The sequence below is a fragment of the Haliotis rufescens genome, unplaced genomic scaffold, assembly GCF_023055435.1.
Source record: "Haliotis rufescens isolate VD_foot unplaced genomic scaffold, xgHalRufe1.0.p SCAF_8, whole genome shotgun sequence".
NCBI classification, from domain to species: domain Eukaryota; kingdom Metazoa; phylum Mollusca; class Gastropoda; order Lepetellida; family Haliotidae; genus Haliotis; species Haliotis rufescens.
Window position 1 is genome coordinate 28,706,341 of NW_025964372.1, and position 17,220 is coordinate 28,723,560.

Here is a 17,220-nt window from a genome sequence, read left to right on the forward strand (position 1 = left end):
ATTTAGATAAAAAGCACAATATCTGGACCCAAATAAATAAGCAGCTGGTGTAGACCTTCGTGTTATCTTTTTTTTAAACATGTCACCAAATGGCTTTGATTAAGTGTTTAAGATTATACTCTGATATATTTAAACCCGAACACCTATAACAGAAACTATTAGTATGCTCTGGATCTAACATTAATGATTTTCTTCATCAAAACATGTATATTAATGTATGTTGTAAGTTTGTCAACTTTGAGTAGGCATATATGTGAAGTGAAATGATTATCAAATATATAAACATTTATGTATGAGGAGGTCGGGGCAATATAATGATCCCTTGGGCCTTAATTCCTTTCATTGGAGGCACTAGAGTTACTGCATCTTTCTCGGAGGATTTATAAGATGTTTTCGTCAGGAATTTCGAAGTGGAAGTTTGTTTTACCAAAACAACTGCAATACAGTTAATTATTAGACTTTCAAAGACGCTATTTAGATACTACAGCATTATTTACATCTCCCAGTTGGCTTATACATGTTATCCAAGGGATCATTATATTGCCCCCACCTCCTCTAAAATGTACAATGTTTGTTTTACTTGCATTTTCAATGTTTGCACCACACATCTCAATCATTCAACATTGTCCGCAAAGACGTTTCGTCAGGCGCTATATGCGCTACATCATCTGCATACATCAAACTTGATATCATAGCATCATCAAGTTTAACACAGTTGAGGTTATTAATACAAAGGGCTAAGTCGTTCATTTTAACAGCAAATAACGTTGGGGATAACATGCACATTTTAAACACAGTTGGCACTGTCATAGAGAGATTGGAAGGCATCTAATATTTTGCCTCTTAAACCAACTTGGAACAATTTAAACCACGGGCATTCTCGATTAACAGTTCCGAATCCTCTTTTCTAAATTAACAAAGCAAACAAAAGTGGAATCTTTTTGGGCTTCTCTTGTCTGAATTAAAGACGATAAAACGTAAAGATGATCAAAACAATCTCTGTTAGAACGGAAACCATGGACAAGAATTTCATTATTATCTGCATAAATCTTGCCCGGAATTCATATGAGTGTTATGCCTCGATATTCAAGTGGGTTGCAAGGATCACTCATACCAGATTTAGTTATTGGGTTAGCAATACCTTCCTTCTACATGGAGGGCACTACTCCATTATTAAAACAATATTTGATTATTCTATATAGTAAATCAACACAGGCGGAATTTCTAAGAACCTCAGAAGGTATACCATCAAGGCACACGTTTCGCTTCATTTTGTCAAAGTCTTTCCTGCACTCTTTAGAAATATAACCAGTACGTAAAAGTCGTTTAGTTAAAACAGTTTTACTTTTCAACCACTCCCTTTCACGCTTACAAACCAATTCCCACTTGTCTTGAAGTTCATTGTTCCAGTATGGTCTAGATCTGCTCTTTTTCTTATTTGTATTACTTTTTGTTTTTACCTTGTTTAGTTTAGTGTTCATGTAATCAATAATAAGACTATAAAATGCAGCATTGGCATCATTTTCCTCATAAAGATCATTTTCTAACTTGTTAATAGCTTCTGAGACAAGTCGAAGTGACCACTCCAGTAGCGAGACAATCGCGAACGATTTAATGAAGTTTGGAGGGTAAAGATATAAAATCTAGAAAGACTTTATATATACTACGTGCGGACATCGGGTGAGAAATCCTCTCCTGGATCGCCGGGAGACTGACTTTATGTTCTATGTTGATGGGGCCGCAAACGATAAAAAAAACTAGATGATCATCAAAACTACTTTGCTCAAATATTTCTGCGATTATTATGATTTTTGACACCATACAATGGGTTACTGTACAGATTCGGGGTCAGAATAGCTGCTGGTGGCAGACGATACAATATGAAAATAGGAATTATGTCATTGTTAAATTCACACGAGCTATATCACTAAGGCGGAAATTATCCGTAAAGGGCGATAGGAAAAGACGAGGTCCCTCCAGTAAAACAAGTAGTTTCTGGAATGAAGAATGACGATAACATGTAAACCTGAATCTGAAGATACAGTAACCATTACTGACTGAAGCTAAATTTAATACCGACAAAAGCTAAGGGAACAAATGATCTGAATGTAGCTATCGTTGAGGTGTCGATTCACAATACCGTGGCGATGCTTCTGAACGCAACATCTAATCACAACGAAATTTCACATCATGTATGAACAATATATGTGGCATGTACATACAAAAGACAAAGTGTGTACGCCAAAAGGGGAACTCACAATTACTAATGGAAGTGAGCTGAATAATAAGCTTTAAAATGCCCCCGAGACAGTTTCTCATGTATCAACAGACACTATAGCGAATTCTGGATGTGACAGAGGGGCACGTCACCATCCCCGACTATTTGGCAAATCAAATAGTATAATTACTCGACTGTGGGACAAGTTTCGCCAAACGGGTGGGGTTGCAATGAAACCTGGGCATGGCAGGCCTAAAAAGCGACACCTGGACAAGATCGTCTCAGTACATTAAATGTACTACGTAATAGATTCAAATCTGCTCCTCTTATCAATAGAGTATTCAGTACAATAGCGGGAAAGCGAATTTCAACACATACCGTTAAAAACCGGCGCAAGGCGAAGGGTGTGACCCTAACAGTTTACCATAGGCGGCAAGGATTGGTGTGGGTTAGGCAACCCCAGGGATGGGCGGTGCGCCAATTGCATTATACCATGTTCTTCTACGAATCAAGGTTTTGCCCTCGATGCTCAGATGGTAGAAAACGTTGTTGGCGACGTAGCGGCGAAAGGTATGCCAGATCAACAACTTTTTTTGCCATGATCGGTATGGGGGAGGCAGTGTCGTGGTGTTGCGGTTTTACACATAACAGGCGAACTGATTTGGTTATTGTGCATGGACATTTGACTGGCCAGGTGTATGTTGACGAACCTTTTCGTGCTAACGTTGTCCCATTCGCTAGAATTATCGGCAATTTTGAACTGCAGGGTGACTGTGCCAGACCATGTCGTGTCCAGGCCGTCACCGATTATCCCTGACGAGAGGGCATGCGGACATTGGACTGGCACGCCAAGTCCTCTGAAAGGTCCCCAATAGAGCATCTGTGGGATGTTGTCGAGTGGTGAGTGTGTACCAGGGACCCAGCACCCGTCAATGTGGACTAGCTTGGGTAAGTCTGTCAGGCGGAATGGCGGGAAAGATCAAAGTTAATCAAGTTAATCAATAGTACGCCATCAAGGTGTCGTACATGTATCGCCCAACATGGTGGACACACCAGATATTGATCTACACGCCCTTAATTAATTTATATTATATTTATCCTCATTACTCCTTCGCGATCACTTCATCGGTCCCCATGCTTTTTGTCGGTAGTATACACATACATATACGATCTTATATTTATTCGTTTATCGAGGATGTTTGTTGTAGTGCCGAGATCGTTTGATTAAGTCACAGTGAGCTTAAGTGAATATATACTCCTCAAAAAAAGAAACTTGACACTGACTTTCAAAATGTAATATAATGGGAATGTTTCAAAATAGGACACAGAAACCAGAATTGAAACACTGTTTGAAGATCAATGTACACAATGTTCAAAACATTAATCGTGTCACCTAGACAGACATACGTACACGATACAGTTAATGTCACAGGGGTAAAGTAAATGTCAGTATCGGTTGTGCCCACCACGTGCATCAATCACCGCTTGACACCGACGACCCATAGATGCAATCAAGTTGTCAATAACACGCTGTTGGATGTGCTGCCATTCATGCTGAAGTGCATCAAGAAGCGCCGAAAGTGTTTGGGGCGGTGGATTCCTTCTGCGAACGCGTCGATTCACTTGTCCCACAAATGCTCAATCGGGGACAAATCTGGTGACCGGGATGGCCAAGGTAATGTCTGGATGTTGTTGTGCTGTAAGAAGTCCCGACAAACACCTGCAATATGCGGTAGAGCGTTGTCCTGTTGGAACTGTCCGCCATGAACGTTGACGTGAGGAAGAACGCAAGCTGTACGATCAAGTCTATGTAACGCACACCTGTCAATGCACCTGCCACATGCACGAGAGGCGTCCTACCACCTTGATGAATTCCGGCCCATACCATGACTATCCCGCCGCCAAATGGGACAACCTGCTGCACACACTTGGGGGCGTAACGTTCACCCCCAAGTCTGTAGACACGTGCGCGCCCATCAGCACGTGTGAGTAGGAAAGGGGACTCGTCAGTAAACAGCACTTTCTCCACCTTGCACGCACCCTCTGTTGGCACCAAAGCAGACGGTCCGCCAGATGACGTGGGGTCAATACATGACGTCGACCAGATCTTCGTGCAAAAAGTCCAGCCTCCCTCAGTCTGTTGCGTACCGTTTGATGTGATATTCTACGTACCCCAGGGATCTGTGTGTCTGTAGAAGTGGCTGTGGTAGTGCGGTTTCGGAGCAGCCGGTGTCGCAGCCGGATGTATCGATCTTGTGTTTGGGTTGTCACCCTTGGTCTTCCTGACCCTGGTATGTCGTCAACTCTGTTGGTGGTGTTGTATCGGGTCCACAGTGTGGAGATTGTCTGTCTGGATACGCCAAAGTGCCTGGCCACTTCTTGCTGAGTCGCTCCGGCTTGTAATCTCCCAATGGCGTTGTTCCGTTGAGCTGCATTCAGTCTTGGCATTCTGTCACCGCCTGTGCTGCCGTTATAAGGACTGTATGAACAGCCGTTGATGTGGATTTTTATACCCATTCAGCAGGGGGGCCTGCATGCATAAATGCAGGATCCTGTGCGGTACGTTTTTTAAAGGCGGTTGCGTTTGGATGAAGCTGTAAAATTGATCCCCAAACGCTACGTTTATGTGCTTTGCATGTGTTTTCGCGAATTATAGACACATCATCTTTCTGTTTGACTTATTTGGTTCTCATTCAATGTAATTATTTTAGATATTTGGCAAAAAGTGGTTTTACATCTGTCAAGTTTCTTTTCTTGAAGAGTCTATATCTCACAGTGCAATAAGAAGATAAATTTAAACATCATGTGCTTTCAGTTTTGCGGGTGTTATTGAGTATTACGAGTATCAATTTATGTTAAAATTTCCAGTCATCAAATACTCAATAATTCCTGCAAATCTGTAAACACAAACTGTATTTAATGACCGGAAATGTCATTTGAAACCGACGGCGTTATCAAATCTGAAAACACTTATCAATAATTATCAATTTTCCGTGGCACTCACTCATTCACCCATTATTTTACCAAGATGATACCAATCAAATCAAATCGAATTGACAATGTGAGGGTAATACCATGTCAACCACGATGCACACATATCACACATAAAAAAACTACTCACATTCGATTGTGACAAACAGTCGCCCGTTTCTCTGCCACAGCATACCTTTTCATCTCCACGTTTCATATCACGACAGTTACCACATTCACACCAAGAAGGTGCAGTTTCAGGATGGAGTGAGCCTGTTAACGAAATTAGAAACATTTAAAATCAAATAACCTACCAAGTTTGTATAGAGAACTTACAAATCGCTTCCTTGCTTTACTTTACGAAATTGTCATAAACTCATGTCTCTAATATTATTGATAATACAACACATGTTTTAAAGACATATGCGTGTCATGTCATACCCGATCTGGGAATAATTGTTATCAAGAATTCGGAAAGGGATATTTTTTCAGAGAACTATTAGTCACTTACACGTACTGACATGCATGACGTGAAGTGATAATGAAACTAGATACAGTCATACATTTACCTTTGGTATTTAGTATCCGATGTAACCATGCGGTTTCATTTTCTTTCATTTTATGGAAACTGTCTTTCCTATTGGTTACATTCCCTTCAGTCTTCACATGAGCTTTAAGATATTCTTGTACAGTTTCAATCCTTGCTTGTAAAACGTCCACAACCTGGAGTACAAGATCTTCATCTGGTCCCTTGCCTTCATCTGTCAGCCCTGCGACGTCCTTGAGAAGGTTCTCAGCCATTCTGTGACAGAGACCGTGCAGGTACGATTGAGGTTCTTCTGCTGCCATTCCGTCCTGTTGGCAAAGCTGAAGAGTATCAGCAGTTAACAACAGTAACACCTCATTCAACTCGATATACCATGTACAATTCATGGGGGGGGGGGGGGAGGGGGCATTGTTCCAATTTCTGGAGGTTAACTGGAGGCACAGGGCGATTCCTGACTTTGCGGCCGAGAATGTCCCACATGTGTTCGATTGGGTTCATGTCCGGTGAACATGCCGGCCATGGTAAAACGTGAATGTTCTGGGTCAGCCTTGCCGTGTGAGGCCTCACATTATCGTGCTGGAAAATGATACCATTAGACTGTTGTTGGATGAAAGGCACCACAACTGGTTGTAAGATGTCATCACGATAACGCTGCGCATTCAGGTTTCCTCGAATAACGACGAGTCTCGTTTTGACGTCACCGCAGATTCCACCCCAAACCATTAAACCTCCGCCTCCATATGACTTGATGGATGCAGTTCGGTGCCAAACGTTCACCTACTCTTCGGTACACACGCTGCCGGCCGTCGTTCCTGAAGATGCAAAATCTACTTTCGTCAGAAAACATGACACCTACCAGTTCCACCGTTGCCACCGTCGAAGTCGCCTGGCCCATATCCGTCTGTTGAGTCGGTGTTGAGGTGTCAGGAACGCTCCGCGGTAGGGGCGACGTGCTCGGATACCATGTGCCCGCAGTCTCCTGTACACGGTTTGTCGACTTATCACGTGTCCCAGTGCCGTCCGTGCCGTTAACGTCGCCGTTACGAAGCGGTTCCGAAGGTGAAGTACCCGGATGTTGCGGTCTTCAATAGGCGTGGTCACCCGTGGTCTCCCGGTTCTCGGCCTGTCTGCTGTCCGACCTGTTTGACGCAACCGCTGCATTAACCTGGTGACGGTTATGCGCGCGCATCCTAACCTTCTGGCGACGTCGCGGTGCGTAGCTCCCTGTTGGAGCATTCCTACGGCTCTGTCTCTCTCAATCGCTGTCAAACGTGGCATTTCTTTTGTGTGCTTTTTGTTGCTGTGATCCCAACGTGTCGGGTCAGCAGTTTTATACAGAAGATATGCACGTGCATTTCGTGTTACGGGACGGAACGTCATTTGGGCAAATTGCACGTTTTTTTCTCAATTGATCAAATGTTCCCGGTTTTATCGACCGAATACGTTTGGTTTGGAACATAGGATACGCAAAAGTACCTTTTCAGACGAAAATTAACTCTTCATAATAAAATATTTAGAAAAATGTGTGGTATCGTTTCTTTTGGACATTAGTTTAGTATTCAAATTGTCCAAGTAAGTGGGTGAGTCTTGGGTGAGTGAGTGAGTGAGTGAGTGAGTGAGCGAGCTTGTAAAAATGTATCATATTACGAGTGACGTTACTCGCTTCAATGAAATCCAAAACTGACGATGGCGATGACGACGATGCATAATGGAGTACCAACACAATAACCCCAAATAACTGTGAACCTACTTGTTACGGTCTGCCTTAGATGTATGTGTACTACCTAATCCAGCTATACATGCACTTCACCTACACTGTTGTCACCTACAAGTACATGTATATATAGACCCCTATCATAGTCTGGAGTGACACTCGTGTTACAAACGTAAGCATGTAGCATATCTGCAGCTGTGCACCAATCGGAACAGAAATATTACTGTTGACAAGTCAAACGTATTGACCTACTGCTGCAAGAAATAAATAAAGAGTTTCAATATACTGACAACTACGATCTCTTTTGTACATGCGGGAAGGTAAATATTTACAGTCGAGACTGATTTGTTGACCCCATGTCAGTTATATCACAGCGTTTAGAGTGAGTGAGTGAGAATGGTTTTTACGCCGCTTTTAGCAATATTCCAGCAATATCACGGCGGGGAGTAGTTATGTGCAGGACTCTAGGACCGCTCCTGGCTTCTGATTGGTCGGTTGGTCTGATGACGTCACTTCCGGTTTCGGTTTGGTCACGTGACTGCGCATGCGCGCAGGGCATGATGGGTCCTGCGTGCGCCTCCAAGATGGCGTCGCATCCGTTTCCGGTGGCGTACGCCTCCAAGATGGCGTCACATCCGTTTCCGGTGGCGTGCGCCGCTCCAAGAGGGCGTCACATCCGTTTCCGGGGAGGAGGGAAACCCGGAGAAGCGGTCGTAAAAGGTGAACAAGATCGAAGATTGAAAGAAGCGCGTCTGTGTTGTTCTAAAAATAGACGTGTCGGCGGCGGCGACGTCGGCGGCGGCGGCGGAGGGGAAGGTAGGAGGAGGAGGGAAGAGGAACGGGAGGGAGGAGGAGGAGGAGAAGGAGGGAGGGAGGGAGGGAGGGAGGAGGGATTCAGGGAGGGAGGAAGGAGGGAGGGGAGTCGGGTTCTTTGTTTTGTTTTGTTTTGGTGGGTGTGTGGCGATGGCATGTGGAGATGATAGTTCACTGAGACGAGCTTATCAAAGTTATCAAACACAGTCGACGACTCTGCCGCTTTGTTGCTAGGTTGACGTCATATCGGCGAAGGATCTTGCAACAACATGTCACAAATCATGTCATCGGGTATGGTGATGTGTTTGTCAACTTTGAGGTGTAAGGTTTCGTTCTACAAGGCGATCGTGTATTGTAGCCCACGATGACAGTCGTTCGTCTAAGTTAAAAGTCGGTGAGTGGCGAATTTAAAGGGGCTCAAGGTGTTGGCTGAATTCTAACGGTGAATCGACAGGCACAGACATGAACGTGTTATAGGTATATGCCTACGTGAAGTACTTCGTGTCACCCCCATGCAAACGTTGTGCCACGCGTGACGACAAACAGACGTTGACGTTGATCCATAGGATGATTATTATCATTTATTTATTCATGATACCAAGGTGCTGGCACTCGTGTAGGTTGACAGGTGTACTGTCATTCGTGTTGCCAGGCACCCGTAGTGTTTCACGCGTGTTGCCAGGCAAAACGTGGTGTCCTCTGTGTGTGTGTGTGTGTGTGTGTGTGTGTGTGTGTGTGTGTGTGTGTGTGTGTGTGTGTGTGTGTGTGTGTGTGTGTGTGTGTGTGTGTCTTCAAACAGACGTTGACGTTGATCCATAGGATGAACATTATAATGAATGATGCCGAGTCGGTACTCGTGTAGGTCGACAGGCGACCCCGACACCCAGCAAGTGGGACTCTTTGACACTTATATCGATCGATATTTCAAGGAGAAGCTCGAAGCCAGCGGATACCCCGAAGGATGTACGGATCACGACGCTTACATCCAGGAGATCTACGACAAAGAAGGCATAGGGTTGGACAAGGACCACATCGAAAAAAATCCAGGACGTCGCACGATTGCCAAGATGCAACTGAATTCGCTCTGGGGCAAGTTTGGGCAACGGGTAGACTACAGTCAGAACATCTATATGAACGATCCTGTACAGTACTTTGCCTTGTGGAGGGATGAACGCAATACCATCGAGGATGTGACCGTTGTCAACGAACACATGGTAGAAGTGACCTATACCCATCAGAAAGAATTCCAAACCCCTCATTCTTATTTCGATGTCGCCATCGCTGCTTGGGTCACCGCTCAAGCACGTCTCAAGCTGTACGAGACCCTTGCCCTGGTGGACCGCAGGGTCTTGTACTTTGACACGGACAGCGTCATTTACATTCATCGACCCCACGACGCGAATCCAGAGCTTGGCCATTCGTTGGGTGAGTTTACAGATGAACTGGATGGAAATTCTATCAAGACGTTTGTGTCAGGAGGCCCCCAAAACTATGGGTATGAGTTAATGAACCCCAGACCCGATGGAACGCGCACGACCTGCAAAGTGCGAGGGTTCACTTTGAATTACCGAAACCAACACCATCTCAACTTTGACACCATGAAAGGACTGATACTGGGACAACGGCCTGGGAAAGAGGGGGGGGGGGGAATCAGTTTGGATTACCCTCATCAGATCATTCGAAAAGGACCTCGGCACGAAAACGCACTTGTGACCCGACCCACCCGAAAAGACTATCGTACCGTGTACGACAAGCGACAGAGACGACTTTCTGTAAATTTTTTCATGACAACGGATCGAAACTGAATCGACATGGACCCCTACAGAAAAAAACGGATCGACATCTGACCAATCCGAAGCCTGGGTTGTCGACCCATCAGAGGCCGCGCTCGGGCCATGGTGGACTCTGATGGGCCGAAACGAGGTTGTGCTTTCTCTTTCACGCTACAAGCCTGACCCTTTGGAAAAGAAACACTAAGGACGTACCACACTGGTGGGTGGCGTGTGGGACAGAAACCAGCCAATCAGAAGGTCGGATTTTCCACCAATCAGAAAGCAGAGTGTCAGTGTCTTTAAATACGACCAACGTTCCCTGGCCATCACTTTTCACTGAACGGTCCAAGCAACAACACCATCATGTTCCGACTACTACTACCGTATGACAACAATGGCCACTACCGCATCATCATCAAACAGAAGAAGAAGGAGAAGGGGGACAAGGACGAGGACGTTCTCAATAGCGAGCATATCCGTCGTGCAATGGCGGACATCCTGGGGGAGCGGCTAGTTCTACATTGGGAAATGATGAGAACAAGTGCCTTGTACAAAGCTTCCCATGACTGCATGCATGAGAAGTTAAAGAGTGTTGTGGACACATTTCTGCCTCCGGAGTATGGCATCTGCATCCCCAGCATGTAACTCTACGTGGAAAAGTCAACCCCAACACCTGAAGCAGCAGCACTCACAGCATCCATACTCAAAGCAGCCCAAAAAGCAGCAGCACCACACGTCGCAGCACTTACCACAGTGGTAGCAGAGGGAACGTTAAAAGAAACAGACGTACTCACCTCAGCACTCATTGCAGCGTCAGCAGCGGCAGAAGCAGCACCCATACTAACAACAACACCCTCAGAAGCAGTGAAAGCAGCACAACAACTCGACTCAGCACTATGGACAGCGATACTAGCATCAGCCGCAGCAACACCTGCAGCCATAGAAGCAGCAGCAGTAGCACTCGTTGAAATAGTAACCTCACATGCACCCTTGCTGCAGCAGTACTCATCGCAGACAACACCATCAACAACACCCGTAGCAGCAGCAGAAGCAGCCACCACACAGGAAGAAGAAGATGCAGCTGCAGACGCAGCAACAACACCCTCACTAAAAGTATTCATCAATGCACTACAGATGGCGCAATGCGCGGCAGGTGTGAGGACATCGAAGGGGACACCCCGAGAAGCAGCAGCAACAAAACAATTCGCCTCAGCACTATCCTGGGCGGCAGCAACAGCCACCGCCGCCACACCCACAGCAGTAGAAGCAGCAACAGCTGCACTCGTCGCCGTAGTAACAGGAGTAACTTCAGCGCAGTCATCATCACCACCACCTTCACGATCACCGATGGACACCTCAGATGCTGCAGCATCCACACCAAAACCAGTGGCAGTCACCACAGCACCCTCATCAACAGCACCCACACCAAAACCAGTGGCAGCAGCAATGGTAGCAGCAGTGGCACCAGCAGTGGCAGACACCACCCCCACAGCCATAGAAGCACCAGTAGCAACACCCTCACCAACAGAACTATTCGATGCGCTCCACGCAGCAGCAACAACACCCACACCAGCAGCAGCAGCACCAGAACTCATCTCAGCACTATACAGAGCGGCAGTAGCAGCCGCAGCAGCAACACCTTCACCAACAGAAGCAGCAGCAACAGAAGCACTCGTTGCAACATTGAGCAGGCTACCTGTGTGATGACGATGACGAAGGTTGCTTTGCCAACACAAACAACAACCATCCAAAAGAACCCACACCCTCCCCCTCGTCCTCTTGGAGGCACACGCCTACGCGTGACACCACCATGGTACGTCTCAAAATAATAAAATAAATATATAGAAATAGAGACGCGTGAAACACCACGTGTGCCTGGAGACACGAGTCAAACACCACGTATGTCTATCGATCTCTCTCTCCTTATAAAATACAAAATGGGATCAATAATCCTGTGGATCAACGTGTGTTTGAAGACACACACGCATGACATCACGATTGCATGGCAACATGAAGTACATTACGTTTTGCATGACAACACACGACGTACATGACGTGTGCATGGAGACACGAATGACAGTACGCCTGTCGACCTACACGAGTACCGACTCCTCGGCATCATTCATTATAATGTTCATCCTATGGATCAACGTCAACGTCTGTTTGAAGACACACACACACACACACACGCAGAGGACACCACGTTTTGCCTGGCAACACGCGTGAAACACCACGGGTGCCTGGCAACACGAATGACAGTACACCTGTCAACCTACACGAGTGCCAGCACCTTGGTATCATGAATAAATAAATGATAATAATCATCCTATGGATCAACGTCAACGTCTGTTTGTCGTCACGCGTGGCACCACGTTTGCATGGGGTGACACGAAGTACTTCACGTAGGCATATACCTATAACACGTTCATGTCTGTGCCTGTCGATTCACCGTTAGAATTCAGCCAACACCTTGAGCCCCTTTAAATTCGCCACTCACCGACTTTTAACTTAGACGAACGACTGCATCGAGGGCTACAATACACGATCGCCTTGTGGAACGAAACCTTACACCTCAAAGTTGACAAACGCATCACCATACCCGATGACATGATTTGTGACATGTTGTTGCAAGATCCTTCGCCGATATGACGTCAACCTAGCAACAAAGTGGCAGAGTCGTCGACTGTGTTTGATAACTTTGATAAGCTCGTCTCAGTGAACTATCATCTCCACATGCCATCGCCACACACCCACCAAAACAAAACAAAACAAAGAACCCGACTCCCCTCCCTCCTTCCTCCCTCCCTGAATCCCTCCTCCTCCTCCCTCCCGTTCCTCTTCCCTCCTCCTCCTCCTTCCTCCTCCTCCTCCTACCTTCCCCTCCGCCGCCGCCGCCGTCGCCGCCGCCGACACGTCTATTTTTAGAACAACACAAAAAAAAATTTTTGACGCGCTTCTTTCAACCTTCGATCTTGTTCACCTTTTACGACCGCTTCTCCGGGTTTCCCTCCTCCCCGGAAACGGATGTGACGCCCTCTTGGAGCGGCACACGCCACCGGAAACGGATGTGACGCCATCTTGGAGGCGTACGCCACCGGAAACGGATGCGACGCCATCTTGGAGGCGCACGCAGGACCCATCATGCCCTGCGCGCATGCGCAGTCACGTGACCAAACCGAAACCGGAAGTGATGTCATCAGACCAACTGACCAATCAGAAGCCAGGAGCGGTCCTAGAGTCCTGCACACAACTACTGCGGGGGATACCAGAAATGGGCTTCACACATTGTACCCATGTCGGGAATCGAACCCGGGTCGAACTTCGGCGTGACGTGCGAACGCTATAACCACTAGGCTACCCGACCACCCCACAGCATTTAGAAGCAGAGATATCAGAGTGTAGTAGGTGAACCGGGTAATTGACCTATCATTAACTGGGTATTTGTATCTGCAGTCGACAAGTCACAACCATCACATACCACGTTAATCAACCTGAATTGACGATTACCCCTGCTATTATAAAAGCCGAGTACTAGTAAAGCACCTATAATTATTTAATTTCGTATGTACGTATTTACGTACATAAAACCACTGCACACTACTGGCAAGTATCCAATATGTTTGTTTAAACAGGTGAACATGACCTTGGTAGTATAAGAGTAGTGTCACCGCACTCCCGATTTATGACGTCGCTGATAACAGTACAATGTCAGGCTGTCTACAAAATCGCATGACGTAAAAATGGACAGAGAAGGATAAATAGAGATTTCATTTGCCGGGTATGTTTTCGTACGATGCGGAACACGCGAGGGTAATAATCCCTCGTCTGTATAATGTCATGTTTAAGATATATTTTTATTTACCGAAGTAACTTCTGGAACCAAATAGGAATACTATCTCCCAGTAAACCCCCACCACCCCAACCACCCCACCCCACCTCACCCCACCTCCCACACACACCATGTGTTATATAGTGCCACATTGTCTGCAGCCATGTGTGTTTACGGAGGCGAATACAAAATCTCTGTCTATATCTTTGATGAACTATAGGCTGCAGTGCATTGAGAGAGTATGAATCAAATCGATACCTGGAGTTTTTAAAAGTAGTTATTGCTAAATTGGGGTGGTCGGGTAGCCTAGTGGTTAAAGCGTTCGCTCGTCACGCCGAAGACCCGGGTTCGATTCCCGACGTGGGTACAATGTGTGAAGCCCATTTCTGGTGTCCCCCTGCCGTGATATTGCTGGAATATTGCCCAAAGCGGGGTAAAACCATATTCAATCAATCTTGCTAAATTACCTCAATGGTATATTTATCAGATCGCGTTACCAACTTTATCGATTTGGCTTATCGTATCGATTACACCCCCCATGATATGATCAGTCTCTATTAATGCTATCAATAATCAATGGATAAAATGATTATGATTAAACCAACACATAGTTACTGTAGAAATACACGTGTGACGTTAACGACGTAACAGTACAAAATATAACGCAATATATTTTTTGATGACGATGACTTTGACGACGATGGGGAGGAGGAGAATGAGGAGGGTAACTGTAATGACGGGCAGTCAACGTTCAAATTGCGAATCTCTGGTACAGCTGGGGGGCACGGGTGGCCCAGTCGTCTAAGGCGCCGCGATTCTCTGTGCAGAGTTGCGTCCCTTGGGCACGCCAGCAACCTATGATTGTGGGTTCGAATCCCGGTTCGCCCCGATTATGTTTCTAGGTTTGTCAGCACCATACCTGTGCCCTTGGGTTTCACCGAAGTGGTAAACGTCTGAGACCTACATCACTTCGGACTTTCCTCCCACATAAAGCTGACACGCCGTGACATGACTGGAATACTGTTAAAAGTGGCGTTAAACCTCACTCACTCACTCACTCTGGTACACCTGGCGGTTGCTGACACGTTGCCATCACTGACACAACATCCACCACACCGTAATATTCTCTCAGTCTACTTTCCACAAACGACGTCTTAATCGGCAATATTGTAAACAAGTAGTTGTGACTCTATATTCAATTAAAATTTTGTATTCTTCTGTTTACCTTGTTGATGCGCGGCATGGATTATAAAGTACCAACACAATAAACCCCAAATAACCGTGAACCTACCTGTTATGGTCTGCCTTTGATGTATGTACATTACCTAATGCAGGTATACACGCACTTCACATGTACCTACATGTATATATATAAATAGACCCATATCATATACTAGAGTGACACTCATGTTAAAACACTTTAGCATGCAGCATATCTGTGCACCAGTCGGAACAGAAATATTACTGTTGACAAGTCAAACGTATTGATCTACTGCTGCAAGAAATAAATTGGAGTTTCAATATACTGACAACGACGATCCCTTTTGTACAAGCGGGAAGGTGAAGTTTAATCTAGAGTGGAGTTTAATTTGTTAACTCCGCTGTTATATTACAGCGTTTAGAAGCACATATATCAGAGTGTAGTAGGCATTTACCATCCTTGTGAATCATTAACTGGGTCGAACCCTCAATTAGCGGATCCTGGCAGCCCATGAGTGAGTGAGTGAGTATGGTTTTACGCCGCTTTTAGCAATATGCCAGCAATATCACGGCGGGGGACACCAGAAATGGGCTTCACACATTGTACCCATGTCGGGAATCGAACCCGGGTCTTCGGCGTGACGAGCGAACGCTTTAACCACTAGGCTACCCGACCGCCCCGGCAGCCCATGAGCTCTGTACAGAAGATTCCTCCCAGAGCGACTGTTGCAAAACTCTATGTGAACCCGTGATTTGATTTAGGAATTGTTTGAAGTGTGCATGCAGTTTCATGTCTCATTTCTGAGGGAGAATATTGTCCGTACTACGAACGTTACTACGTTCTGTTTTAGAAATCATGACTGCTGTCTACTAAAGCGTCGTAAAATATGTTTAAAAGCGACATTGTACATGTTCTTCCAAAGTTGTTCGTATGTGATTGATGGTTGATTAAAGCCGCTCACGACAATATTCCACCTTCGGGAAGACGGTCTGTCTGTGGGTATGGCGCTCACAAACATGGAAGTGTTTCTTGAATGGCGATGGCCCGGTACACACACACTGCTGGACTCACGGCTAAACCTCGTCATGGTATACAGCCGATCGAAGGAGGTCTGGCTAATTTTAGTTCAGGTTTTTTTTTCATCTTCCTGGCGCTTACTGTTTTGAGGTATCGCTCGGGCGTGATAGTTCCTAAGAACGAAAGTTTGTTTGATTGTTTGTTTGTTGTTTAACGCCGCACTCAGCAATATTCCAGCTATATGACTGCGGTCTGTAAAATAATCGAGTCTGGACCAGACAATCCGGTGATTGACATCATGAGCATCGATCCACGCAATTGGGATCGATGACATGTATCAACCAAGTCAGCGGGCCTGACCACCCGATCCCGTTAGTCGCCTTTTACGACAAGCATAGTCGCCTTTAACGGCAAGCATGGGTTGCTGAAGACCTATTCTACCCCGACCTTCACGGGTCCTAAGAACGAAAGATGTTGCCTCTTTGTTGCCCCCTGTGAAATAATATATTGGGACCAAATACAGCCAAACGCCGTTGTGTCGAAGTTGAAGGGGCTTCTTAAATACTTCGAGTTATCCGAGGCTCGACACAACCGAAAATGAAAAATAAATAAGGAATAGACAGGGATCAAACTCTTACTTCCAGACAACCATAAGTTAGACACATCAAACTTCGACTTTGGTGTTTGACTGTAAGATAAACAAGACAACACAACACAATATATCTTTATATGCAATCATAACCATCATTAAATCATACAACTGAGTATGTTTTAAGCCGCTTTTAGCAATAATCCATCAATATCACGGCGGGGAACACCAGAAACTGGCTTCACACATTGTACCCATGTGGGGAATCGAACCCTGGTCTTTGGTGTGACGAGCGAACGCTTTACTTCTAGGCTACCCCACCGCCCCACATCATAGGTGAGTTGAGGTGAAATGGGGTTTAACGTCGCGTCCAAGATTATTGCACTTATATAGCGACGTGCATGTACGTGTGTGTGTTTGTGTGGCTGCTTGTACTGGTCCGGACTGATGCCGATTTATAGTGCTAGCTCACTGGGAAACCATGCCGCAGATCGAGATCGAACCCCGGACCTGCCGCTCTCCGGGCGGACGCTCTCCCACTAGACCACGG

The 17,220-nt window shown here is 45.9% G+C and overlaps 2 protein-coding genes across 2 annotated transcripts; one reads left to right on the forward strand and one right to left on the reverse strand.

Moving 5' to 3' along the window:
* Positions 1 to 1,893: 1,893 nt before the first annotated feature.
* Positions 1,894 to 15,203, reverse strand: LOC125376998. The gene is made up of 4 exons (XM_048389765.1): positions 15,155 to 15,203; positions 5,758 to 6,055; positions 5,340 to 5,461; positions 1,894 to 1,995 (listed from the first exon to the last, which is right to left on the reverse strand). The coding sequence occupies exons 2-4, from the start codon at positions 6,035 to 6,037 to the stop codon at positions 1,894 to 1,896; spliced, it is 504 nt and encodes a 167-aa protein (XP_048245722.1). The 5' UTR covers positions 6,038 to 6,055; positions 15,155 to 15,203.
* On the forward strand, positions 10,398 to 11,738 carry LOC124117296 (ice-structuring glycoprotein-like). The gene is made up of 2 exons (XM_048389766.1): positions 10,398 to 10,671; positions 10,846 to 11,738. The coding sequence occupies exons 1-2, from the start codon at positions 10,398 to 10,400 to the stop codon at positions 11,736 to 11,738; spliced, it is 1,167 nt and encodes a 388-aa protein (XP_048245723.1).
* Positions 15,204 to 17,220: the final 2,017 nt, after the last annotated feature.

Bases quoted from the DNA above. Each gene is read 5' to 3' on its own strand.
- LOC125376998 (XM_048389765.1), bottom strand. From the start codon at position 6,037: ATGGCAGCAGAAGAACCTCAATCGTACCTGCACGGTCTCTGTCACAGA. The intron at 5,462-5,757 runs GTAAATGTATGA...TTTCGTTAACAG, and splicing joins TCGGATACTAAATACCAAAG to GCTCACTCCATCCTGAAACT. The intron at 1,996-5,339 runs GTGAGTAGTTTT...TCTTCATTCCAG, and splicing joins ACTGTTTGTCACAATCGAAT to AAACTACTTGTTTTACTGGA.
- LOC124117296 (XM_048389766.1), top strand. From the start codon at position 10,398: ATGTTCCGACTACTACTACCGTATGACAACAATGGCCACTACCGCATC. The intron at 10,672-10,845 runs GCATGTAACTCT...CACTCATTGCAG, and splicing joins GTATGGCATCTGCATCCCCA to CGTCAGCAGCGGCAGAAGCA.